At 48.2% G+C, this 26,589-nt stretch overlaps 1 protein-coding gene and 1 long non-coding RNA gene across 2 annotated transcripts; one reads left to right on the forward strand and one right to left on the reverse strand.

Moving 5' to 3' along the window:
* Positions 1-143: 143 nt before the first annotated feature.
* Positions 144-25,613, forward strand: VAX2 (ventral anterior homeobox 2). Its single transcript, XM_032497771.1, has 3 exons — positions 144-428; positions 18,825-19,012; positions 24,776-25,613. The coding sequence occupies exons 1-3, from the start codon at positions 191-193 to the stop codon at positions 25,217-25,219; spliced, it is 870 nt and encodes a 289-aa protein (XP_032353662.1). The 5' UTR covers positions 144-190; the 3' UTR covers positions 25,220-25,613.
* On the reverse strand, positions 5,483-8,572 carry LOC116669030. The gene is made up of 3 exons (XR_004326407.1): positions 8,148-8,572; positions 7,600-7,850; positions 5,483-5,810 (listed from the first exon to the last, which is right to left on the reverse strand). It is a non-coding gene; the product is annotated as an uncharacterized LOC116669030 (long non-coding RNA).
* Positions 25,614-26,589: the final 976 nt, after the last annotated feature.

Below are 26,589 nucleotides of genomic sequence, written 5' to 3' on the forward strand. Positions count from 1 at the left end.
CTCGCGCGCCGCTGGGAGTCGGAGAACCCCGACTCGGGCCCAATCAGCAGGGAGGGGTGGAGCGGCCGGGCGGGGCGGGGCCGGAGGAGGAGGAGCCGACGGCGGGGGTGGGGGCGCGAGGGGCGGGGAGGCGCGGGCTTGGCCAGCCCAGGCTGGCCAGGCGGTGGCGAAGGCGGCGGTGGCGGCCGGCATGGGCGATGGGGGCGCCGAGCGCGACCGAGGCCCCTCACGCCGGGAGTCTCGGGGCGGGCGCGGCGGAGACCGCGGCGGAGCTGAGGACTCGAGCGCTAACGCCAGCGGCCGCAGCCCAAAGGAAATTGCTGGGACCTCCGCCTCCAGCCCCGCGGGCTCGAGGGAGAGCGGCGCCGACAGCGACGGGCAGCCCGGGCCCGGCGAGGCAGACCACTGCCGCCGCATCCTGGTGCGAGGTAAGAGGAATGCTCGAAGCCCTAGCCCGCTGGACACCCCTGTCCCTACTGGGGCCTCCGAACTTCCTGCAACCTCCACCTCTCAATTCATATATTCATTCAGTCAGTCATCATTCGGTCATTCATTCAGCAAACGTTATTTTGAGCGTCTATTGTGTGCGGGGCATTGAGCTGAGTGCAGGGGACAAAGCGGCAACCGGTACCGAAGAGATCCCCATTTCACTGCCTTACAATTCTTAGCCTCTAGGGCCGGAGCCTCACCCCAGACCCATCCCGGCGGGTTCCCGAGGCGTGGGGGCCGAGATGGGAGTGCGGGATGCGGAGAGCCGAGTCCCCGCCCCGCGGCCCTCGTGGCGGGTGCGGAGAAAAGCGTCACAAGCGTTCCGCGGGGTTAGGACGAGGAAGGACCAGCGTCTGGAACCGCGAGAGGAAAAGGCCCGGGCTCCTCTCAGTGGCCGGGTGCTTCCCTGCCCTGCTGCCCAGCCTCGTTTCCCATTCCCAGCCACGCGGACCCACCGGCTGCTCGCGGGAGAGGGCACCGGGACGCGGAGGGCTGCGTGCGCCGCGCTCGCCCGCCTGGGCTTCGCTCTCTCGGTTCCCACTTCCTCGCGGCGCCCGGGCCCAGCCAGCTCTCGGTGCGGCCTTCTCCCAGCCTGGCCTTTCACGTCTCTCTGGTTTTCCCTCGCCCTTCGCCTTCCTCTCTTCTTTCTTGACCATTTCTCTCCGCCGAGCTCGCCTTCTCAGCATTCGCTTTCTGCAAGCGCCTGTGGACTGCGTCCGAGTGCCCAGTTCTGCCTGCCTTCCTTGCCAAGAGGCTGGGACTCCCCCGGCCCCCAAAGCCAGCCTGACACGAAGCTCTAGTTTTGGCTTTCGCTGGATCCGGGGCTCACCCAGGGAGATAGGAGGAGAAAGGGATTCCAGGGGTCTTGCCTTCAGCCGGTCCCTAGGCCCAAGGCCTGGGCCAGAGCCTGAAGTCTGTTTCCCCCATCAGCCCGGAGTCCCGGATCCAGGAGACCCAGCGCCTAGAAGAGGCTACTCCAGGGTAATGGCTTCCCCGGCCTTTTTCTTCGACTCCCTCCCCCAGCTTCCTTCCGCTGCCTTTTTCTTGCCCCTTCTTCCTGAGTGCCCCTCCTGGGAGCCCAAGGGCCTCTGGAGAAATCAGGCAGAGGCGATATCCTCTGCCACTGCCTAGGGAAGGGGAACCAGCCTAATGCTGGCTCCACGGTCGCTCCAGCACTGGGCTGTGTGTGAGCTCCCCACACGCAGACTAGGACACCTTGGCCTGCTTGCACCCAGCCTCCCCACAGCTGCTGGGTTTAGGTGGCTCTCAGAATGGGGGCTAAGGGTGAGTACGGAGGCAGCCAGTGTGAAGTTGAGTGATGACCATCTTGGACACAGACTCAGGGACACAAAGTCAGATCTTCTTGAAACACTTTCTGGTGCCAGGTGTAGTCACCTAGAGATGGGTGCCCAGCGCTGTTCTGGGTCAGGCTTGGGTCAAAGCTGTTACAGGATAGGGCATGGAGGGTGGGTGATTCCCCACCCAGCAGGGATTCCATCAGGTGTGTGGACCTGTTGGGAACCTGGGGTTAAATTAGATCCTATTCATAGACTGTAGGGTGTCCTGTGTACAAGGTGTTAGCAGCCAGCTTGGAGTTCCATTAAGGAAATCTGCAGGGCTTCCAGAAACAGAGAAATCAGCCCCTTAAGCCTGCACTCCCAGATTAAGGGCCCCAAGTCCCTGCATGACACTCACCACCTCACACTCCACCTATGGGTAGCCATTTCTTTCTGCCTGGACAATTGTGAGTTTTGTGCACACCTACCATCCCTTCTGCTGTATTAACTCTGCGTGTAGATTGTAGATTTTGTGTATAGATGTCAAAATGTAGATTTCAAAATACAGATGTGAAAAAATAGATTTTGTGTACAGATGTCTGGTGTGGACTTAAAGACAGTAGAAGTCAAAAATGACCCTCCACCCTGTGGGGTGGAGACCCCTCACGCTGGGAGCAATCCGCAGCCAGGAAGAGAGGGCCCCGCCGCTGTATGTGGGGCAGCTTGTGTGCACTGTCAGCAGGTGTGCTTTCACAAATGCGTGTGGAAACTACAGCCATGCCGTTACCTTTGTACCATATAATGGAAACGGAGCGCAGAGAAGGTATTTATGCACCTGAAAAAAATAAAAGGTAAACAGGGCCCTCATAAATCCCTCTGCCCTTTTCCATTTAATAACAAGGAGGTTATTACAGGCCTGAGATACCAGGGACGTCATTTACCGCTAATCCCTCCTAGCCAGGGTCACCTGCGTCACTCCTGTCCCCGTTGGGCCCAGGGCAGAGGCTCTGACAAATGAAAGGCCCCCCGGACTGTGAAGGGGAGTCTGTGGCACCATGGCCCCTGGCTGAATGTCCCTCCAGTATGCTCTAAGCAGAGAGTACATTTTGCCCTTGACCTCCAAGGACATATCCTGCCAAAGTACCCTTGGAGGAAACTACAAAAGGACAGGAAGGTAGGCCATCATAGTCATTGGTTGCTGGTGGGGTGAAGATTCTGGGAAAGAGCCCCGTTCTCTCAGGGTCTTGGCCCTTCTTTCTGCCTCTTTTCTACTCTGCACTCCCCTGAGGGCCCCACCTCAGGGTAGCAGATCTGTTGGGGGAGTCCCAAGGTGCAGGGGAGTAAGAGGAAAGCACAGGGGCTGGAATTGAGGGGAGTTAGTTTGGAATACAGGTCTTAGAGCCCTCTGAAGCTGAACCAGGTTCTCTGCCTCTCATGCCTCAGTTTCCTCACCTGTACAAAGACACCATAGCTCTTCCCTTGAAGGGCTATGCTAAGGGTCACAGATGTTGCCTATGAAACTGCAAACAGCCAGCAGGATCCCCATAAATATTCTGTTGAATGAAAGAGGGAGCTGTGAGGTAACCCACAAACTGCTTCAAGCAGTGGGCCTCCTTCCTCAGGGGCCTCCCCCACCTCACCCTCCTGGGCCCAGAGGCTGTGTAAGTGTTGGGAGGTGAGCAGCCAAGGGGTCAAGAGCCGGCTGATGAAAGAAGACCCAGCGCCACCTTGCAGATCACACAGTGCGGCCTTCCCCAGTCCCCTTTGAGGAACCCTCCCTCAACGACTCACCCAAGTTTCTGCTGCCTCTGCAAAATGTGGGTCAGGGAGCCAGGGAGGCCGACCTTGCTGAATCCCCTGCCTCAAAATGGAGGCTGCTTCATGCCACTAGTGGGCACAAACAAGGCCACCAGGATAATAGGCATGTACACACAACCGGCACCGCACACAGCCCACCGAGGACGCAGCTCGGCTTCCACAGGGACCAAAGGGCCTCCTAGGCCGCCCCACACCACTGCATGCATGGCCCATCGGCCGGTGAGGGGTCGAGGTGTGGGATGCTTTTGTTTTATATTTGAACAGAGCGAGCCAACTGCTCCTGGGAAGCCGATGGAAGGAACAGGCCGCCTCCCAACTGTGGCTCTAAATTCATTTGCTGCAGCCTCGGTGCAATGGCCTATTCGGTGAAGCCCGGATCCCTGCAGTTAAAAGAGGTGGGACAACCCTCACCCCAAACTCCCAAACCTCATGATCTGCGCTTTCCCTCTCTCACTCAGAGGCACCTACATGATTCTCAAACGAATTCAGAGTCAAATTCAACAACCCCTCTGCACAGAGCGGGGAATGGTGTTCTGCCAGCAACACTCAACCCAGAAAATGTTATGAACAATGCTAGCGCCTGTCCCAACTCGCCCAACTCAGTCCCTACAAACTGTGGGTCTCAAAACCACAGTGGGGCCTCACTTTCTGCCCCCAGCTCTGTGCAGCCACACTGGCCAGAGTAGAGTGGATTTCAGAGGCTGCCCCCAGGGCACTCCTGCACCTTGAGACCTGCGTCATTCCCCACCTGGCTCCTCACTCCTCGGTCTGGAAGCAGAGGAACAGGAAAACCGAGAGACACTTTGAGTGAGTGCATGGCTTCCCCCCACCCCTGCAGGACCACCACCCACCAGCGGAAACGCTTTTACCTTGGAGCTTGATGGATGCACCAGTGGCTGGGGATGTGGGAGGGTGCAGGAAGGCCAAGGCCTCTGGCTGCAGCTAGACAGTCCTGTTTGTAGAAGTAGGTGTGGGACAGGGAGTCACTGAATTTAGTGCGGTCCGACCCCACTGAGAATCTGGGGACAGTGCTGAACCTGAGCTGCAGAAACTCACTGGTCCAAACACAGACAGCACAATGGCATAGACCTCGCAGGGCCCTGGCTGCTGTAGACACATCCGAGTATGCGAGTATGCCGGGCAAGGGGCCAAGGCTTGGGGACTTGAGATAGGAGCAGCCTTCGGGAACAGAAAACCCTCTCTGGCAGCCAGGTCTGGGCTCAGCGTTGACCTGCCATTCACTTCCTTTCTTGGATTTACAGCAGCCACTGGACCTAGGAGGACTCAGCTGGGACCTGGCTGGCCTCACCGAGAGAGGGTGGGGAGAGTCTACTTGTGGCAGCTCCACAAGGGCACAGCTGCCCACCTGCCCGAGGGGGTGTTTTGGCAACGGAGAAGGCAGGGCAGAATGTTGTACTGAAAGGAGCACTGGATTGCAGGTCCCAGCGCCTGGGTCCTCTGCAGACTGTGGGACCAGGGCCTCAGTATTACCGTTTACAGACTGCAGAATGCAGGACCAGCCCCCCATGCAGCAGTTGAAAGGCTTAAATGATTTATGCAGCAGACTGCATTTTGAGGGTTTTGTTTTTAGTTTTAGTTTTAGTTTGGGAGTTTTGGGGGGGTATTAGGTTTCTCTTTTATTTTCCTGGGATTGTTTTTCTTTTATGTTTGTTACATTTTTCCTTTTGCTTTGTTTTTGGCAGAAGGATCCACAGTCTCACGGGGGTCAATGCCAGGCCCTACCAATCATTTGGGTCTCCATTTTTACCCTTTAATATCCATGCCCTGCCACACCGCCTTCAACATACACACACACACACACACACACACACACACACACACAAGCAAACCTGCAAAAAAAAATGTACTGTCTTGTTGGTGTTTCTTGTGTGCACCGTTTTTATTTTCCAGCAACTGTGCAGGGCATTTGGTGGCTCCTTGTGTTCTCAGCTATTTCTACCACCCCAGGTGGTCTTTTGGACCGGGGTGCCCGTGAACCCGCGACCACATCGTGCTGGCACACGCACACGTGTGAAAACGCACACACACATAATCTGAAGGATCTGAGCTTCTAGGTGGTCCCCAGGTGACAGTGGCCAGGCAAGGTGGCTGGGACAGTGTATACTACTCGGAACTGGAGGGAGGAAGTGGACCATGGTGGCTTGTGTCCCTGGGCCTATGTACGCTGGCACCAACCAATTTGAGGCTTCACCCACTGCACAGAACCTGTCGGGAGAGAGGGCATTAGTGGGTTCTGTTGGCTCTATGCCATTTCCTCAATTACAGTCTACTGGAGGCCATAGTAACCCCAAGCTCCCTCTCAGTGCACTTTCTTTGATTTGTATTTTAAATGGTGGGGAGGGGCAGGGGAGTATACAAAGCATATGAATTTCCCTTTATTCCCTGTTTGCTTAATATAAACTGAAGATTAGTCTGACTCTCCTCGGAAAGCGGGTAGCCGGTTACCCGCAGTGCATCCTGCAGAGTTCCCCCATACTTCAGTTTGAGAAGCTCTGATTGAGGACACCGAGGGGAGTGGGCCTGCCAGGAATCCCAGGGACCCAGGGTGGTCTAGGCGCCTCTGCATACCGCTGCCCCAGTCCAGGAAGGCAGTTGGAGGGTCTCCACTGAGGATGCCAGGGTGGCAGTGGACACTGCGGAAAGAGGTGGCAGCACCAGGACCAGATCTGGCCTACAAAGCCGAGGAATGGGTGGACCGGGAAAAAACCAGGGCTCTGGGCCTGCCAGGGCGGCAAGGGAGTGGAGATGGCCAAGATGCTAACTGCTGCCTCCCCACCCCAGCAAAAAAACACTCTCCCACTTTTCCCTATGATCTTGCCCTTCACTTGCTAGCTGATTCAATCCGCTAACATTAATGAGTAGCTACTCTGTGCCAGACCGACCTGGTGGGGCTGCTGGCGCTCAGCGTGCCAGCCAAGAGACCCTCTCACATGCGGGGACGACGTGCAGGGGGTTCCTGACAGGCACCGGCGGCCAGACTCGGGTGATGAGGGATGTCTGCGCTAAATTCCAGGAGGCAGGTGCCCAGAGCCAGGTTCCCTTGATCCCGCACGGAGACTATTTAGGAGGCTGTCAGCGCGCCCGACAAACCTACGCGATCTCCCCAGGCGTATTCTGAACGCATACAGTAGGCACCCAGTAAATATCTTGCCAAATGAATGAAAGATGGCAAAACATCCACATCGCTAGGTATTTAACTAGGTAGGAAGTCGCAACCCCCTCGGAGGAGGAACATCTGTTCTGAAATGACCTTATTTTTTTTACGTTTCAAAGCCGTTCCTTACATGAAATGGTGATTATGACAGAGCACAAAGTAAGTGTTAAAACATAAAACTGACGACGCCCTAGTTTTGGAATTTTGTGGAATCCTCAAATTTGGGAACCACTGAAATGTAAAATCTGAAAAAGCTCGGATTTGGTTCTTTTACTGGTCTCTGGATCCCCAGGGCTGGTGTAGCCGCCTAGAGGCCGGCTGCGTCCGGAGCGGGAGGTCGTGGGAAGTGCAGGGCCTCAAGGGCGGTAGTGAGACTCCCGGCTCTCCGCAGCTGCTCGGTGTGAGGTTTCACCCGCAAAGCCAACCGGGGAAATAACTAGACAAATCCGCGCCCCATCCACACGCCTCCAATCCTCCGCCGGAGCTTGAAATAACCGGGTAACAAAAGCCACAGTTTGTTCTGTATTTTGCTTGTGCCGCCGCCCACGGGGGCCACCCGTGGAGCTCTGGGGAGCCGGGGCGAGGCGGATGAGGACACCTTGCGAGGACCCAGCCTCTGGCAGGGCCATAGTTACAGCGTGCACAGGTGGACAGAGAATGTAAATTCAAAAAGTAGTAAGTGCTGAAGGTGTAAAAAAAAAAAAAATACGAAGCGGTGGGAGGCTCCCCAAAATAGCCACCGTCTCCAATGTTAGGTGTGTTTCAGATCCCCACCCCCACTCTCCTATACAAACATCAGCGGAAGCAGAATCACATTACCTAAGCTATCTTGCGACTTACCGTTTTGAAAAATGCAATCCGCAGGGATCATCTTTTGGACCCAACCATCTCACGCTGTTCTGTGACTGTACAGGGCTCCTTCCGTTGGGAAAGCCGGATTCTCCTAACCTCGGGAAGGAGGTTCCGGTTGTTTATCCCTGGTACCGACACGGCGAAATGGGCTCCCAAGGCGCGCGTCTTCGCGCCCTTGAGTGTTTCCAAAGGATAGGATTCCGAGCAGTGGAATGGCTGCTTCAAAAGGTTTACACACACTAAAAAAAAATTTTTTATACGTGTTTCATTAAAAAATTGTAATTAATTCATTTGATTCAAACATCAAAAAGTTGTTGTAAGTACACAGTGAAAAACTTCCCACCCCTGTCCCCCATCCTTCAGTTCCCACCACCCCACCAAGGGCAGCCATGATTTACTGCTTTCTAGTAGGTTCTTCCAAATAATTCCTATGCTTCATGCAATCAATGCAGCTAGATTATTTTTTCTTGCTTTTATTTTTTACTCATATGGTGACATCTCTCTACATTTTTCTGCGCCTTACTGTTTTCACTTACCAGTGTATCTTGGGGTGTAAAGAACTTCTTGTTAGTTTTTTATATTTACGTAGTAGTCCATTTATAGAGACTGGATGGGCCATAATGTATGTTATACAGCTGGTGCCCTCGTGGTAGACATTTAACTTTTTTCCTTATCTTTTGTTATTATATACAATGCTGCAGTAAATAAACTTGTTCCTTGGTCATTTCCACATGGGTGGCTCTGTCAGAGAAGTTCCTGAAGTAGTTTACTGGGTCAAGGAATATCTGTGTGTGTAATTTGGAAGATAATGCGGAAGAGCCCTCCGTGAGCTGAAACTCCCCCAGCAATGCCTGCAAGTGTTTGTATCCCCAAGTCTTGCCGGCACAGTGTCCACTTTATATCTTGATAGATGTTAAACTGTTCTTCCAGAGGAAAAAAGTTTAGTAATCTATAGCTCCACCTTTGCCCTCTCCCTATATGGGACATTATACGTCTTACATACCTAAGAAGAACCTCACTGGCATTTTAATTTTTATTTCTTTGATTGTTAGTGAAGTTGAGCATCTTTTCTTGTTTATTGGCCAGCTGTATTTCTTCCGCTATCTGTTAGTTCATTTCATTTGACCATTTAAATTTTCAGATATGCCTTTGCTTACTGATTTGTAGGAACTTTGTATTATGGATAGTAGCTCATTGCTTTTAGTATATGCTGCATGGTTTTTTTAGTTTATAAGTTGTCCTTTAATTTTGTTTCTGATGTCTCTTGTTTTCTGAAGTACAAAATATCTTTCTAATTACAAAACCAGTCCATGCTATTTTGCTATATCATGTAAAAGTTGAAAATTCTTCATTTCCTCCATATAATACACTTGTACTCCCAGGATGCAATTTCCCAAACTTCCCCTAGTAATTGAAAAAAAAAAAATGTAAGTTACATTTTACAAAGGCAGGATTTTTGCAAACTTTTTTTTTCGTTTAGTAAACATTCACTTAATATACGTTTTTCTATCAAGAATTGCCTCGTTATTTTTAACAGCTGCAAAGTACCACATTATGCAGATAAAATGTAATTTATTTAACCAGTCCCCTGTTCCTGGATATTTATATTGGTTCTATTTTTTCACGATTACAATGTTTCAGTGAACATCTTTGTATCCTAATTTGAACAGATTTTTTGGTCTTATTTATGAGACAATATGAAAAATATGTAAACAGGTGAGACATTTTATATGTCTAGTTGTGACAATAGTATTGTGGGGGTTTTTTTAAGGATTCTTTAGAGATACTTATAAAAGTATTTCTGGATAAAATGATATGATATCTGGGATTTGCTTAAAATTATGGTGATATAGAAGAAATCGGATTGTTCCTGAGTTTATCATTGTTTCATATTGAAATAGAACTGTTATAATTGAAATTGGGGGATAAGTATATCTGGATTTATTATACTATTCTCTCTTATTTTGTATATATTTAGAATTTCTCATGGTAAAATTTTAAAAATAATAAACATCATTTCATGTACGTCTGGTATGCATATAATTACAGGGTAAATTCCTAGAAGCGAAAAATTGAAATCCAAGTATATATATGCTTAAAATTGTGATAGATATTTCCAAATGCCAAAAATGTACTAATTTATACTTCCAGAAATTGTGTACAAATGTGCCATTTCTCCACATTGTCCCAGCCCAGGATATACTCAATCCTTTAGAGTGAAATATTTTCAAGTGAAAAAATCTTATTAGCATTTTTAATTACTAGTAAGGTTAAGCATATTTTCCTATACTTACTCTTTATTTTTATTTCCTCTTCTGTGAATTTTTTATTCATAGACTCAGCCATATCTCTGTTGGTTTGCTCATTGTTTTCTTTTAGTTGTAAATACCATTTATACTTATTTATAGATCAATATTTATATATTATATAAACATTTACGTAAACATATTTATAAACATAAAATATACTTAGATGTTTTTATACATTTGTATAAAAGGGAAGCGATCCCTTTTTCTGTGATGTATTGTAAACATCCCCAGATCTTTTTTTTTCTTAAAAAATTTTCCTGTGAGTTTTTTTTTTCCTGCTCAAATTTAAACTGTAATTACATCTGATGGTCATTTCCTTTTGAACTTCCACATTTTAGTTCTTAACCAGAAAGTTCTTCTGCAACCAAAAAAACAATATTATATATAATATATAATGTCCATGTCATATATATTTATAGTATCACTTTTTGTTACAAAAATTCATTATGTGTTGCAATTTTTTTGAGTTTACAATTTATCTTTATTTTTGTTTGTAATGTCTTTTCCTTTCTGAAGTACAAAATACCCTTTTAATTAGAAAAATCAATCCATGCTGAAATCATGTGAAAGGAAAGCTGAAAATTCTTCATTTCCCCCATGTAATACACTTCCATTCCCAAGATGTAATCTCCTAAACTTTCCCTAGTAACTGAAAAACATAAATATGTAAGTTCTGTATTACATAAGTGGAATGTTTTTGCAAACTGCTAAAATAGTCTGTTTACACTGTGACAGTCTTTGCAACAAACTGAATAATAAAAAAGTGTACAAAGTAAGGTGGGAGAAATCTTCCCTCCCTGACCAGCTTCCACTCCACAGAGCAAACAGAAAAGAGAGGTGTTCATCCTGCCAGACTTAATTCTACGTAGATACAAGCAGGCACACAGTTTAGTTTTACCTTTTGTTCTTTATAAAAATGGGTTTTATGTATGCATTTGCTATTTTCATATAGCAATATATCATGGTCATCCCTCCAGATCAGTATATGAAGATGCGTCTCGTTCTTGTTAATGTCTGCGCAACAGCTGAAGGCATGACTGTACTGTGACGTCATTGACGGTACTCCTATTGACAAACATTCAGCTTTTTCCTTTTTTTTTCTCTTACTAACTATGCTACAAAAAGTGGCTCTGTCTTTATCAAGTATACTAATATTTCTCTGGGTTTGAAACCTCTATAAAATTTCTGAAACAAAGGAACTACGCATTTTTAAAATTCAGCTAGGTCCTGTGAAATTGCCCTCCAAGAAAAGCTTGTTTTGTATTAATGTGCATTCTTAACAACAGAGCTTGAGAAAAACCTATTTTCCCTCACCTTTGCCAGCACATCTTCCCAGTCTGATGGGTAAAATATGCTATATGAAGAAAAAATTTATCTCATTGCTGCTCTAACTTGTATTTCCCCTGAGTCCTTCTGAACCTGAGTATTTTTTCATATTTATTGGCCACTAGGATTTCTTCTTCTCTGAATAACCCTTTTGTCTAATGTATTCAGTTCCCCCACTGGATTGCTTGATTTTATTCACCGTTCTATAGAGGCTGTGCATGCTAGACATTAAGACTCTGTTATGCATGTATTATTAATATTTTCTCCCAATCGGTCATTTGTCTTTTAACAGTCTCTCATCCTGCAGAAGCTTTTATTTCTAGGTACTCAAATCAGTTATTTATTTTTTTTAATTCTTCGATGTTTTTCATCCAATTTTTAGAACTTTATTTTTACATTTAAGTTTTAATCCATCTTGTATATATTTTTGCATGCAGTGTGAGATAAGTTACTTTATTCCAAATAATAAACTAAATGTCCAAAACCCGGGCCTTTAATAATCTTTTCTTTCCTCCAGCTAATTTGAGGTGTCATCTTTACAATATATCAAATCCTCATATAAGTAAGGATTTGCTTCTTAGCTGTTGCACCAGCGTCACACCATTTCATTTGCTGTCAACTTGTAATAGATTTTTCTGTAATGGCAATGCGAGTATTCTCTCCTCACTCTTTAACATTTTTTCTCAACTTTTCTTCCATTTTCAATTTTCCCAATAAACTTGAGAATGAATTTTTTATAAGGGATTTTTTGTAGTGATCACATCATATTTGTAGATTAAGGCAGGAAGGACCTTGTCACACTTAAAAATCAGCACCTTAACAGCAGCGCATTAACCTGGGTGCTACCTGGATGAAGTCAGGTGGGACTTTGAGGGGTTCTATTGGGAAAGGTGAGAAGGGGTGAGAGGCAGGAGGGGGTAATCTTTGGTCCTGGAGGTCAGTAGCATTAGCTATCTATTATTAGGCAGGGGTCACCACATTTCCTGTGGCAAAGGCTCTTTGGATGGAATCCACTCCCCCCCCCCCCCACCTCTCAGGGCTCACCCCGTCCTTGAGGATATCTGAAGGGCAGCAAAGCTCAGTATTCATTCCACTTAGACCTGGTGCATTGCACCCTAACAAGACCTACCCACAGAGAGGCTGTGGGAATTAAGCTGTCCCTCCTTCTTGGTGCTTCCCCACCAACTCCACCCAGAAAAAGAACAATTCAGGGAAGAGGGCTGTGCCAGTAAGGATGGGCTAGATTTTGCTGCAGAGATAACCCCAAATGTCAGAGTTTTAACAAAATGCAGGTATATTTCTCGCTGACTTGATAACTCCATCCCAAGCGGGCAGGGGCCCATCTTGGTACTAAGAGACCCAGGCTGACAAGGCGCCATCTTGCCCCCTCTTCCGCCCCCCATCACAGAAGGGTACAGGGTGTGGCAAATTATGAACCGGCCTTTTGAAGTTTTCGCCTGAAAGTGACCCCATCCTTTCCTCTTGACTAAAACACGTCATGTGGCCATGTCTGATTTCAAAGGGCAGAAAATTAATGCAGCCCTACCATGTACCTGGAAGGAGTTGGAAACCCTGGCAAACGGCATTCATGGTTTTTACATTAACTTGACTTTGATGACTGGCCTTCTCTGATGGTCCTGGCTAAAAACGGCAAGTACAAACACAAGCACTCTGTGATTATTGGGTTTTGATTATTTGGAGAGGATCAGTAATATCCTCTTGTTTTATTGTCTTCGCAGCATTTATAATTACCTTACATATTAGTTTTTTAAATTTATTCTCTGGCTCTCTCACCACTACAAGGTCTATGGGAACAGGGACTTTGTCAGTTTTACTCATTTCTGTATCCTCACACCTTAGAATAGTATTTGGCACATAGTAGGCACTTACTAAATTTCTGTTGAATGGTTGAATATATACAGTTGTTTTATTTACATAAATGGGATAGTACTACACATATTAATCTACAACTTTCTTTCTCTTAGTGTCAGTTCATATAGATACTGCCTTATTCTTTTTAATTGCTACATGGTATTTTATAAAATAGGAATGATCTGAATGTATCACAATTTGTTCAGTCATTTCCCTTACAGGAAACACTCAGGATGCTTTCAAGCTTTCAACACTTTGAACAATGCGGCAGCAAACATTCTTTTATATACCTTGGAGCACATGAGTCTGTCCTTTGCTTTTCTTCCTTCCTTTTTTTTTTTTTTTTCTTTCTTTTTTTTTTAAATGGAGGTACTGGGGATTGAACCCAGGACCCCATGCCTGCTAAGCATGAACTCTACCACTGAGCTTTACACACGTACGCCTGCCAGCCTGTGCTTTTATTGATAATTACCTACTAAAATAAAATTGCTGGGGCAATAGTTATGTGCATCTTTAAATTTGACAAATGAAGCTTTAAAAGGCTATAGCAATTTGTGGTCATACCAGCAGTGAGTGGGAGTGTGGATTCCCCCACAGTGCATCATTGCTTTATTAATCATCTACTAAATGTCTCTCTAAACTTATGCGAGATAAATGATTACCCATTGTTTCTTAAACTTGCATCATCCTAATTACTGTGAAGCTATGCTCATCTTTCCATATATTTATTGGGCATTTGGATATCTTTTCTGTGAATGGCTCACATAAATGACTTGAATATTTTTTCTACTGGACCATTGCCCTTTTTTAAAAAAAAATTAGTTTACTCATAATTGCATTTTATATATCCTGGGTATTATTTATTTGCCTTTTAAGAAAGTATTTTCTTTTTTGTTTCTTTTTAAATTGAAGTATAGTTGATATGCAATGTTGTGTTAGTTTCTGGTGTTCAAAAGTATTTTCTTCAATTGTGTCTTTTGCATTTTACCTTGATTTTGATGCTTGTTATCATACAAAAGTTTTTAGCTTTCATATAGTCAAATAAAACCTCTAGTTTTTCCTTTACAGTCCAAGTTGGTATCTTGCTTGGAAAACTCTTCCCAAGCTTAGGGTTATAAGAATATCCTCCTATATTTTCTTTAAATACTTTTATCATTCTGTAGTCTGTGATTTGATCTCTAATCCAGTTCAAAACATTGTTCTTTATGGTGTGAAACATGAATTTAACTTAATGATATTCCAAACAGATAACTTACTGGTAACCAATCTATTTAACTCCACTTACAGGCTAGACGAACCCGTCTCCATTTAGAATATTACCTTTGTCACAAACTTTCTACACTATATATACACAGCTCCAGTTGTGTATTCCTTATTCCATTGTTTCCCAATAGTCAGTTATTTGAATACTATCTTTACCATTTCTATTATATTCATGTTTCATTTATTTACTTAATATTTCAGCATATTTTAAAACAAAATACCTACTGTAGCTTCATTCTAAGCATGTAAAATCATAGCTTTAAATTTTTTCTAGTAAACACTAAAATAAGTGCATAACTTTTGAAATGACAAAGAATTTATTTATGTATCATTTTAAATAATCTTACAAACCACAAGCGAAATGCAGAGGCGTTTGGGGAAACACTATTGTATTCTCTCCACTAATGGATTTGTCAGTTTCTGTGACAAAACATCATTCTAGCTCCATGGCATGTTTTGTTGTAACTGTTGTTAATGTCTTATTTTGAAGTAAGACTCACTTACTGAAATATAGACTCACAAGAAGTTGTAAAAATGGTAGAGAGGTCCCATTTATCTATCTCCTAGCTCCTCACAGTGGTGACATCTTCCATATTTAAAATACATTATCAAAAATCAGGGAACTGACATTGGTACAACATAATTAATTAAACTGCCAGCCTTCCTCAGGTTTCACCCATTTTTGGCATGCCCTTTTTTGTTTTTGTATATAGTACTATGACATTTGATCACATTTATAGATCCATATAACCACCACCACAATCAAGATGCAGAACTGTTCTGTTAGCACCAAGAAGCATCCTCATGTTACCCCTTTATAGTTACACCCCCCCTTATCTAACCCCTGTCAAGCACAAGTCTGTTCTCCACCTCTATAACTTTGTCATTTTATAGCGTAATATACACGGAATCATACAGCATGTAGCCTTAAGGATGGGCTTGGTTTCTTTCACTCAGTATAATTCCCTGGAGATTTATCCCAAATTGTCATGTCAATTGTTATTCCTTTTTACTGCTGAGTAGCATCCCATAATATAGCTGTACCACAATTTGTTTATCCATTCATCTATTGCGGGACATCTGGACTGTTTCCAGTTTGGGGGCTGTTACAAAGAAAGCTGCTATGGACATCCACGTGCAGGTTTTGATGTGAACCTAAGATTGCATTTCTCTAAGACAAATGCTCAGGAGTGAGGTCACTGGGTTCCATGGTAAATATATGTTTAACTCTTTCAGAAACTGCTAGGTCAGTTTCCAGAGTGGCTGCACCATTTTCCATCCCCACCAGCAATGTACAAGAGCTCTAGTTTCTCGACATCTTTGCCAGCCTTTGGTCCTCTCAATATTTTCGTTGTAGCTACTCCGAGAGGTATTTCTTATGGTTTTCATTTGCCTTCCCCAATGGCTAGTGATGTTGAACATCTTTTCATGTGCCAATTTGTATGGCCCGTTTAGGTATCTGGGGGCAAGTCTGAGGTGCCCTGGTTCCTGGTTGTTACTGGTTCCTGCCTCCCCTGGCCCTGAAGGGCAGGAGTGCTGCTCTGGCTGTTCCCTGAGGCAGGAATGTTCCTCTTCGCTCCTCTATGGAAGTGGAAAGGGGGAGCTTTATGGTTTGGCCTCAGTGGTCAGGAGCACAGGCTCAGAGCTTCAGATGGGCTCTGGGGAAAGATGTGAGCTTCCAGCACATCACAGTCGCCCACCACCCTTCCCCCTGTTCACACCTGCCAAGACTCTTTTAATAAAATCAGTGCCTTTGGAGATGGAGTCAGTAGAAGCTGAGGAAAGGGGACCCAGTCACAATGGGGTCACAAGATTACCCCACCACACTGAAATGTCGAAAGTATCAGAGTGGGGAAGCTTGAGTTGTTCCAAAAGGCCTGTGTTTCCACCAGCTCTCCAAGAGCAGGGCCCCCACCCGTGGGCTGTGTTCTGCCCAGCGCCCTCCCAGGACCAGCCTGGTGGTGGGGAGGAGCAGCCTCCGAGCAGGACCGCGTCCCCCACCCAGACTCACCTTCTCCCTCAGCGTTGACTGAGCACACGAAGGCGCTAGAACCTCTGAGATCGGGGACAAGACCTGCCAGCCAGGAGCCTAGGAGGAACTAAAGTGCACCCTGAGGAGTGAACATTAACTGGCCCTGGTGGGAGGCAGGAAAAACCAGTCTCGGCGTAAGTCATAAGCTGGGGGATTTGGAGGGAGAGGTCTGTTTCAACCTCTAGAGCGGGGACCCTGAAATAATAGGTTCTACGGTCCTGTGGCTCACAGGGGGCCTCTTAACAGCCCGAACATCCCCAAAACAGGTCCTTTCCTGCTTCTTCCAGGGCAATGGTGAACCCATCCAGAACATTCCATTTTCTACCCACCAAAGCTCTCTTCATTATAACCTGTCAGTTGAATCACTAAGGATTATTAAAAGAGGGTATTCATCAAGTCAAATGAGGGTGTGTCTAAAGCTTACTGAGAACTGTCAGTATGACCTAGGGTAAGTGACTTAAAATTTGTTCCTCCATTTCCCCGTCTGTAAAATGGGGATAATAATAATTCCAACTTCACTGAGACACTGGGAGGGTTAAAGTGCTGAAAACAGTGCCTGGCCCAGAGCAAGCACTGCAGAGATGTCAGCTATTATCATGACTAAACCATGAGCTGCCAAAGCCACTACCACTACCATTGCTGGCTGTGCTCGCCCCCTGGAGAGGGTCAGAGTCACTGCAACTGTGGCGGCTTGCTCTGTTACCTGGGCTTGATCAGGGCTGTTACCTGGGCTTGATCCAGGTCTGAGAGTTGGTAAGTTTTTCATTGACGCTAACCTTCCTATGTAAAGGCAAATTACCGTTAGTTTAGCTTTATTATTATCAAGATCATACTTTGGGAGTGGTTGGGGAAATCCTACAGAGTATTATGCTGCATTATTTCCACACTCTAATTTTTGACATAAAATTTTCTAAGAACTAGATTTCAAGCCGTCAGTATGGGTGGTTCAAACTTGGATCATCTTTGCCCCTGTAGTTAAAGCTGATGTATGTGTATAACCAGCCCTACCCCTAAGCAATGTTGCTTTTGCTGAAGACTTTGTTGCTGTTACTTTAAGTGGGACTATCTGGTGAACATGGGCTGTAGGATTTTCAACATCTCTTATGTAGGCTCCATCTTGGGGACCCAATGCATAGATGGCATTGGTCCAGGGCCCAGGAGGATGGCCTGCTATTTAGGACTAGATGCACAGGGTGTGGCAGAAGCTCCCCCTTTTGAAGTCACCCCCAGCAGCTTGACACAGTAGCAATGGTTCTTCTTCTCCCCCTGGGTATCCCACCTCTAACCCTCACCAGTGAGCCTCTTCATGGACCCCAGGAGGGTCTGTGGGCAAAGTGCACACCCCTGCACTCATCACACACACACACACACACACACACACAGGGCTTAAGACATGGCTCTTCCGACACATGGAAGCAACCTAAATGTCCATCAAGAACAGATGACTGGATAAAGAAGTTGTGGTCTATATGAATATATAATAATATATATATATATATATAATGGAATACTAGTCAGCCATAAAAAAGAATAAAATAATGCTGTTTGCAGCAACATAGATGGACCCAGAGATTATCATACTAAGTGAAGTAAGCCAGAAAGAGAAAGAAAAATGCCATATGATATCACTTATATATGGAATCTTTAAAAAAAAAAGTGACACGAACTTATTTACAAACATAAAAAGACTCACAGACATAAAAAACAAACTTATGGTTACCAAAAAGGAAAGCAGGGAGGGATAAATTAGGAGTTTAGGGTTAACAAATACAAACTACTATACACAAAAATAGATAAACAGCAAGGTCCTACTGTATGTATACTGTATACAGGGAACTATATTCAGTATTTTATTTATATTATATAATAGTGGAAAAGAATCTGAAAAAGAATACATATATATACATACATGTATATGTATGTAAAACTGAATCACTTTGCTGGACACCTGAAACTAACACAACATTGTAAATCAACTGTACTTCAATTTAAAAAAAGTCTCTGGATATCTCCTCCAGTAAGACCTACCTGATGGGTCACATCCCGGTCTAACCCATCTTTTCCTCTGCACTTGAGGACTTGGTGTTTCTCTTTCCATTTGTTTCTTGCTCTGCTGAGGGAGCAGAATCTTGGCTGGGTCAAAGTGAGTCCTCTCTCCCCAGGCTATGATGATAGACCTGACATTTGTACTGAGGCCCATTCATATACATATACCCATTAGATATAACATTCTGCATTGGGTGATTAAGGAGGCTAGGCCCAGAGAGGGTAAGCAACTTGTCAGAGGTCACACAGCCAGGCTCAGACCTGAGGAGCTCCTCACTAGATCACACTACCTCTTATTAAGATGCTCGTTGGTGACTTAAATCCTTAACTAGTGAATTAATCTCCTCCTTTTATGATATCTGCAGACGCCAAAGGAACCATCCGGGAGATTGTCCTGCCCAAGGGCCTGGACCTGGACCGGCCCAAGCGGACCCGCACATCCTTCACAGCTGAGCAGCTGTACCGCCTGGAGATGGAGTTTCAGCGCTGCCAGTACGTGGTGGGCCGTGAGCGCACTGAGCTGGCCCGACAGCTGAACCTCTCAGAAACTCAGGTAAAAGGGCAGGGCCAGGCCACTCCACCCCTTCCCTGGCAGCCGGGGAACCTCTTGGGGTGTGAGACCTGCAGGCTGCTGCATGGAAACCCGATTCTGGAGTTCAGACATATGTTAGGGAAAGGCTTAAAGTTACACAAGAATAAGAGCACATAAATATAGCGCTGATGAGAGAAAGTTACATGCCAACAGAAAGTAAAAGGAGGGAGGGCCATTCCAGAGGCAGGGGGTGGCGTAAGGGTATTGGTTGGTGCCGGAGGGAGCCTGCAGGAAGGGATGGAGAGGGGTTGGCTTTCTGGGAGCAAAGATCCAGGGGAGAGATAAGGCATTACAAAATTGGGCTAGGGACCTCTCATTTCCCCATTCTGGACCTTTCCCCATCTTCCCTCGCCTTCCCTTCATCCCAATGTGCCTCAGAAATGCCTGTTGAAGAGAAGGGCTCTGAACATCCCCCTCACACAGGACTTCACGCTTAGCACTTTAACAACTGTATGCTCAACCCAAAGGGAGAACTTTACTAAACTGAGCACCTACTCTGTGTGAATGGAGGCATTTCAAGCTGGTAATAGAGCTAAATGATAATAATAATAATATTAGTACTTATCGTGCCAGAGCGCTGTTCTAAGTGCCTTGCATATGTTAACTCACTAATCCCTCCCGGCAACCCTGTGATGTAACTACCAGAATTATCCCATTTTACACATGAGGAGACGTTATGCCCAAGGTCATACAGAGCTGGGGTTTGGACAAGCAGTCCAGCATCTTTCTGCTGCCTGGAAACTGGGTAACTACCCTGGAGCTTGTCAAAGGAAGACTCAGAGACTCTTGGTTCAGCTATAGGTAGGCTGCTGAGGAGGGTCAGTCAATAAATGTATGGAAAGTGCCGGGCCTGGACACTTGAGGGGGGAGGAGAGGCAGGAAGGGACTAAGGGAGCAGACAGGCCGGAAGGGTGCGCTCCCTGGGGAAGGCCGCAGGCGGCGGCTCCAGGAGGTCCCCCACCGCATGGCCCGCTGCAGTTAGGGCAGGTTGGCAACCAGCCGGCCTGCAGGCTCGGGTCATCTCCACCTGGACTGTTGTCCTCCAGCTTTCCCTGTACACAGTCCCAAAAAACCCGGCAGATGGCCAGGGGCAGGGGCCCTTCCTCCAGCTGAGCTCAGCGGGGTTGCAGGGCCAGGCTCTGCTCAGAAGGGGGCCTGCAGTGGCTGGGCCAGGCCAGAGCTCCCGGGGGAAGTCAGGGAGACACCTCAAACCCCAGGATCTAGGCACCGAGTCACCCCTCAACCCCCAGCCCTCCCCTGTGTCCCAATTTCCCTCTGTCTAGCCCAATTTTGTCCCCAAACTCTCCCCAGAAACCTTCTTTCCAAGGGCCTCTCAGATGCCCTGTATGTAGCTCCTTCTCAGTCCTCATCCTTCCCCTGCTCTGCCCCCAGTACAGGCTACATTTGTCTGCCCTTGAAGATCAAGACCGAGCTCCTCCTCTTCCAGGAAGCCTTCCCTAAGGCTTCTTTACCTCATTCCAAGACCTTTTCCACATGGCTTGAACTGTAAAGTGTAGAGTGTGTATGTGGGGGTGGGGTGCGGTGTGTGGGGGTGTATGTGTGGTGTGTGGAGGGGTCTGTGTGTGGTATATGTGTGTGGTGTGCGTGTGTAGGGGGTGTGTGTGGTATGTGTGGGGGTGAGTGTGTGGGGGGGGTCTGTGTGTGGGGGTGTGTGTGTGTGTGTGTGTGTGTGTGTGTGTGTGTGTGTGTGTGGTGGGCACTAGCCAGCATGTTCTTCCCAAGGACAAGAAAGTATTCGAAGGCCTTTTTTCCTCTTCAGGCCTCCTGGGGGCCCCCAGTGAATCCTCAACTAACAGATTGTTACTTACCGCCCTCCCTTCTCTTTCCCCAGCCCTGGAGTTTTGCAGATAATATACGATACAGCTGACTAACACTGAGCATTGCCTGTGCACCAGGCACTGTTCTAAGTGCTTGACGTGTTCTAACCACAGCCTTGTGGGATCCCTGGGAGGTTTTCCTTCTGACACCACTTCTGACACCAAATAGGTGGTGCTTTCCCACGTTAACAGCAACCAATTCTCCGACACTCAGCTGAGTGTCCAACAGTTCGACTCAATTCAATTCAGACACTAACTCCTGGAGTTCAGACGCTGCAGCTTCAGGGCTCAGTCTCACAGGACAGTCCCACATCACAGGCCAGTAGCAAATCCCAGGGGCCACCCGTACTTCTGACCAGACATAAATGTGGGGGTTCACGCACCCCCCTCTTTATGTTTGATAATTTGCTAGAATGACTCGCAGAATTCAGGGAAACACTTTCTACTGTGTTTACTTTTACAGATTTATTATGAAGGATACAACTCAGAAATAGCCAGATGGAAGAGATGCATAGAGCTGGATATATGGGGGAGAGTTCATGGAGCCCCCAAATCTCATTATTCAAGAATCTTTATAACCCAGTCTCCAGCCCCTACTCCCCTCCCTGGAGGTCAGAGATGGGACTGAAAGTTCCAACCTTCTAATTACAGGTCTGATCTTTCTGGGACCAACCTCCATCCTGAAACTTGGAGTTCACCCTGAGTCACCTCATTAGCATAAACTCAGGTGCGCTCAGAGGAGCCGGTGTGTCAGTCAGGAAATGCATGGGGGTTCAGGAGCCCTGTGCCAAGGACCAGGGACAAAGACCAAGGATATTTTTTCAGCCCACCAGAAAGGCTCTTTACTATATTTACTTTAAAGAGACGGAAGCTGAGGCACTCAGAAATTATATAACACGCTCAAAATTTAAAGCAGGCACATCCATTAGCTCACCTCATCTTTACAGAAAGATGACTTTATGGGTAAGAGGATCTCTGTTTCAGAAAGCTGAGCCCCAGAGAGGCTAATTCACTTGCCCAAGGTGATATGGCTAGAATTTTGTGGACTTCTGAGTATATTCACCCCATACTTCTGTTCAGAAGTATGACTAAACACCTGCTGTGTACCAGGGACTGCCCTAGGCATGCCCGTCTCTCCCTGTCACAGCCAGGGCTGCAGCCGAGCTGGACATGGAGCAGATCCCCCTGAAAGCCTGCGTCCTCAGCAGTCACACCCCTGTCACACTCCCTTTGTACCTAACCGCCCTCCGTTTGCTGGGGGCGGGTTAGTGCCGCTCTCCCAATATCCCCTCAGTTTCTGGGTCTGTCCTCTCCCTCTAGTTCAGAGATAGGAACAGAAAAAGTGAGCAAGAAATAATAATGCCCACTGAGCATGGGCCAGGCAGGATGCTAAGCCCTCTACAAGGATTTCCTTATTTTAGCTTTTTTTTTAAGAAGCATAATCTTTTTTTATTTTTTTCCGTTTTTTATTTTTTTAAGTGGAGGTACTGGGGATTGAACCCAGGACCTTGTGCATGCTAAGCATGCACTCTGCCACTGAGCTGTACCCTCCCTGTCTCCACTCTAGATATGAGAAACTGAGATTCATGGATTCTTGAGGGTGGTCCCTGGCCTGAGGTCCTAAGATGGTAGGTACTAACCTGGCCAAGAAGCCAGGAGCCTTCCTAGCAGGAGAAAGGATTGCAGAGCCACGGTCCCCAAGGATCTGGTGGGATCACTTCCTGGAGCAATCAAATTCTCGAATAACTTACAGTCACTTCCTTCAGCCAGACTTGGTCGAATCTTCCCTGACCATCCCTCAATGATATGGCCTCAAATGTCACCTCTTCAGAGAAGCTGTGTTTGCCACCCCACTCATAAGATAGTCACCTCCACACCTCTCCCCTCCTTATCTCGCCCCCTTTCTCTAAAGCAGCGCCCCAAAGTGTTGTCCTCGGGGTGCGGCCAGCTCACACACTATTACCTGGGTTTGATGAGTCCAGACTGGAGAGTAAGCATTTAGAAACGTGGACGGCAATTTTTCTAGTAACTTTTTTAGTTCTATTTTACAAAAATATTGGCCCACGACAGACTGGAAACTTTAAAAAGTGGTTCCTCACCACAAATCATTATTGCTACTCAGCAGCCATACCTGTTTGTTCTTATTTGTTATCATCTGTCTCCCCCTCTGTGCCATCCACTCCACACAGATTTGCTCTGCTTTGTTCACTGCTGATTCCCCGAGCCTGGAACAGCACCTGGCACATAGTGGGTGCTCAGTACATATCTGTTGAATGAATGAATGGGTGAATGAATGAAGTACTCAACCTCAAGTGGATCCTGTGACTCCCGGGTCACTTTCAGTTGTGGAAACTCAGTCTAGTCCCGCGTAAAACAACAAACTCACATCTGTCACAACCTCTCCGCCCCAACTCAGAACTGCCCCGACTCCCTGCTGGAGGGACCTCAGGGAAAGAAGCCCCTCCTGCTGTAGTCACTAGAAGGGGGTGTGCTCTGTCTGAGCCACCTGCTCCCTCCCCGCCAGCACCTTCCCCCAGGGTTGGAGGGCAGGGAACCTGGCACCTTCTGGCCTGAGGAGCCTCCTAGCTCGAGGCCTTTGCTGGAGGGGTGATTGCTCCCACAGGTGGTGACGTTGGGTATCACCCCAGACAGCCTTAGCTCTGCCCTCATCCTCACCCAGGCAGGCAAGCCTCCCTCCCCTGCCTCCTCCTCCTCACCTCTCAGCTCCTCCACCTGGAGCCACCGGAGTTGCTGCTTCCCTTACATCCTCGGAGGCTGGAGGGAACTAGTGGGTCTCCCCATTCTTTTCCCCCCAGGCCCTCCACTCCATGGTCCCTACTTGTCCTGCTGACACACAATGCCCAGTCGGCTGCCAGCCTTCCAAAACTTCCAGGCCAGAAGCAGGGTCAGTCTCTGTGCTCCTGGGGACACGGGTCTGGGTACTGCACTGGTGGCTCCAGTGACATGGGCTGGCAGATGCTGTGGGGAGTAGATGTCATGCTCTCTCCTTCCACGTACTTCCAGGCCCTACAAGCGACTCACTTACACTCCCAAGTTGCCTTGGGCAGGGGGAAGCACCCTGTCCTTCCCAGAGAGGGGAGGAACTCCCCTCACTGTCTGGGGCCTGCAGAACTGACCACTGAGCCTCCCTCCCAGACTTCCTTTCCTCCTATAGAGTAGGATGTGGTTGGAGTGCCCAGGGCCAGGTGCCAGGTACTGGGTGATGGCAGAGGGCAAGTTCTCCTCCTCCCATCCGCCTTGAAAAAGGTCTCTGCCCTTTGGTTGGTGGCTCTATTTAGGATGGGGCTACTTGGCATCTCTATGTCCCCAGCTTTGAGTGTGTAGTCATCTGAAGTCTCCCTCAGCATCCTGACACATCCTCTTACACTGGGCATCACATGGAGATGTGCAGCCTTTATAAATGATGGGGTGGGAGGGGCTGCTGAAAGGCTCAAACAGGTGAATGTCCAGACTATGTTAGCAGCTCCCTTTACAGACAGCCTAGGGGCCCAGGCCAGGAGAGGTGGGAGTGGCCAAGAGGGGAAGGAGGGTGGGCCAAGAGGGGACCTTCCTCTGTGCCCTTTGGACGCCCCCTCCACTGCCAATCCACCCTTCTGTCCTAGGCCAGGGTCAGCTTAGCAGTGGAGGGGTGCCCATGACTCGGAGGGGGACCAGGATCTCTTATCAGTTCACCGAGAGGAGGCTGGTTATGGGAAGATCCTAATCCGATTCCTCTTCTTTCCTCTCTCACTGCACCCCTGCTCCCCACTCCCCTGCCCCCCGCTGTGTCCTCCCTCTTCCTGCCCCACCTGCCCCCACTTTGCTCTGCCTGTCCCCCCCCCCCCCCGCCCCCGTGCTGACACCCCTCCCCACGCTCCGCCCCAAGGTGAAGGTCTGGTTCCAGAACCGGCGCACCAAGCAGAAGAAAGACCAGAGCAGAGACCTGGAGAAGCGGGCGTCCTCCTCGGCCTCCAAGGCCTTCGCCACCTCCAACATCCTGCGGCTGCTGGAGCAGGGCCGGCTGCTGACCGTGCCCGGGGCCCCCAGCCTCCTGGCGCTGACCCCCGGCCCGCCGGGCCTGCCTGCCGGCCACAGGGGCACCTCCTTGGGTGACCCCAGGAACTCGTCCCCGCACCTCAACCCGCTGAACTCGGCCTCGGCGTCCCCCCCGCTGCCGCCCCCGCCGCCGGCCCTCTGCTTTTCCACCGCGCCGCTCCTGGACCTGCCCGCCGGCTACGAACTGGGCTCCTCGGCCTTCGAGCCCTACAGCCGGCTGGATCCGAGAGTAGGCAGCCCCGGCGGCGGCGGCGGCAAGAAGGCCAACGCTTAAGCCACCACCCCCGTGTGACCCTGAGTCCCCAGCACGGCACCGCCCCCCGCCTCCCGGGCCCGGACGGACAGGGGGCAGCCCCACGCCCTGCCCCACCCATCCCCCAGCTCAGAGACTCTCCAGCAGACAGCGCTGGTCCCGCAGCGTGTGTGCGTGAGTGCAGTGTGTGTGCGCGTGCCTCTCACCGAAATAAAAGGAAAACCATGACCAGAAGGGAAACGGAGTCCCCGCAGCACCGCCAGTGCCCCTCAATCCCCTCTCTCCCTCCCCTCACTGGGAAGGAAAGCCGGCGAGAGTCAGGGGGACCTCATGGGAGAGGCAGAAACTGGGGCCATGGTTACGGCTGGGAGGCTCCGGGTACCCATCTGACTCCTGCTCCCAACTAGAGCTCCCACCCCGGCATTACAAGGCCCATGGTGGCACTATCAGTGCTTTCGCTGGTGAGCTTTGCCCTTTGCAAGCTCCTCTTTCAGACATGGACTGAAGGGGGGAATTTCAAGTCCTTGGAGAGGGTGACCAATGAAAGGTGAGACCAGGATCCAGAGACCTGGAGAGAGGGCATCACAGGTACACCCAGGCAAGGCCCCACATGCTTTAGAGGACCTGCCCATCACAAACAGTCCAACTTACAGCACTTTTTAAAAAATTCTTTGGCTCAAATAAGATACTTTCATTTAAGTTTTTATTTTGCAATAATTGTAAATCTCTAGGGAGTTGCAAAGATGGTCCAGAGAAATCTGTGTACCCTTCACTCAGTTTCCCCCAATGGTTGCATCCTCCGTGGCTACAGTATAATGTCAAAGCCAGGAAATTGACATTGGTACTGTGTGTGTGTGTGTGTGTGTGTGTGTGTGTGTGTGTGTGTGTGTGTGTGTGTGTGTGTAGTTCCATGTCATTTTATCACCTGTGTAAGATTCGTGGACCTACCTCAAACAAGATACAGAATTGTTGATCACCACAAAGCTCTCCCCCAGGCTGCCCTTGAGTCATACGCACTCTGCCCCCACCGCCCGAGAGAATCTTGGCAAGACTAGGAATTGTGAGAGGGACTGGGAACCCCAAATGGGTTCTCAGATCAGAGGAGGCAGGGTGAGATTTTTGACTCTGTGGGGAGGAAGGGCGAGCACGTCAGCTCCAGTCTGCTCCGGGAAATGTATTTGGCTTCAAATTGGCTGCCCTGAGTCACCCAATTGGGGTGCTGGGAGACAGGGGTCCCCAGACAGCTATACATCTCCTTCCTTTTAGTGCACCAGTAGAGTTTGGGGAATTGCTTAGAAATGCCAGGAAATCTTGAGTCTAGAAGGAGACATGGGAGTCACCAGAGCAGCCATCCCCCAGTGCCCACCCTGCCTTGCCCGAACAGACCTGTG

This window comes from Camelus ferus, chromosome 15 (genome assembly GCF_009834535.1).
Source record: "Camelus ferus isolate YT-003-E chromosome 15, BCGSAC_Cfer_1.0, whole genome shotgun sequence".
Taxonomy (NCBI): domain Eukaryota; kingdom Metazoa; phylum Chordata; class Mammalia; order Artiodactyla; family Camelidae; genus Camelus; species Camelus ferus.

Excerpts from the sequence above, each read along its gene's own strand:
- VAX2 (XM_032497771.1), top strand. The coding sequence starts at position 191 with ATGGGCGATGGGGGCGCCGAGCGCGACCGAGGCCCCTCACGCCGGGAG. Across the intron at positions 429-18,824 it reads CCGCCGCATCCTGGTGCGAG|ACGCCAAAGGAACCATCCGG; the intron begins GTAAGAGGAATG and ends TGATATCTGCAG. Across the intron at positions 19,013-24,775 it reads TGAACCTCTCAGAAACTCAG|GTGAAGGTCTGGTTCCAGAA; the intron begins GTAAAAGGGCAG and ends CTCCGCCCCAAG.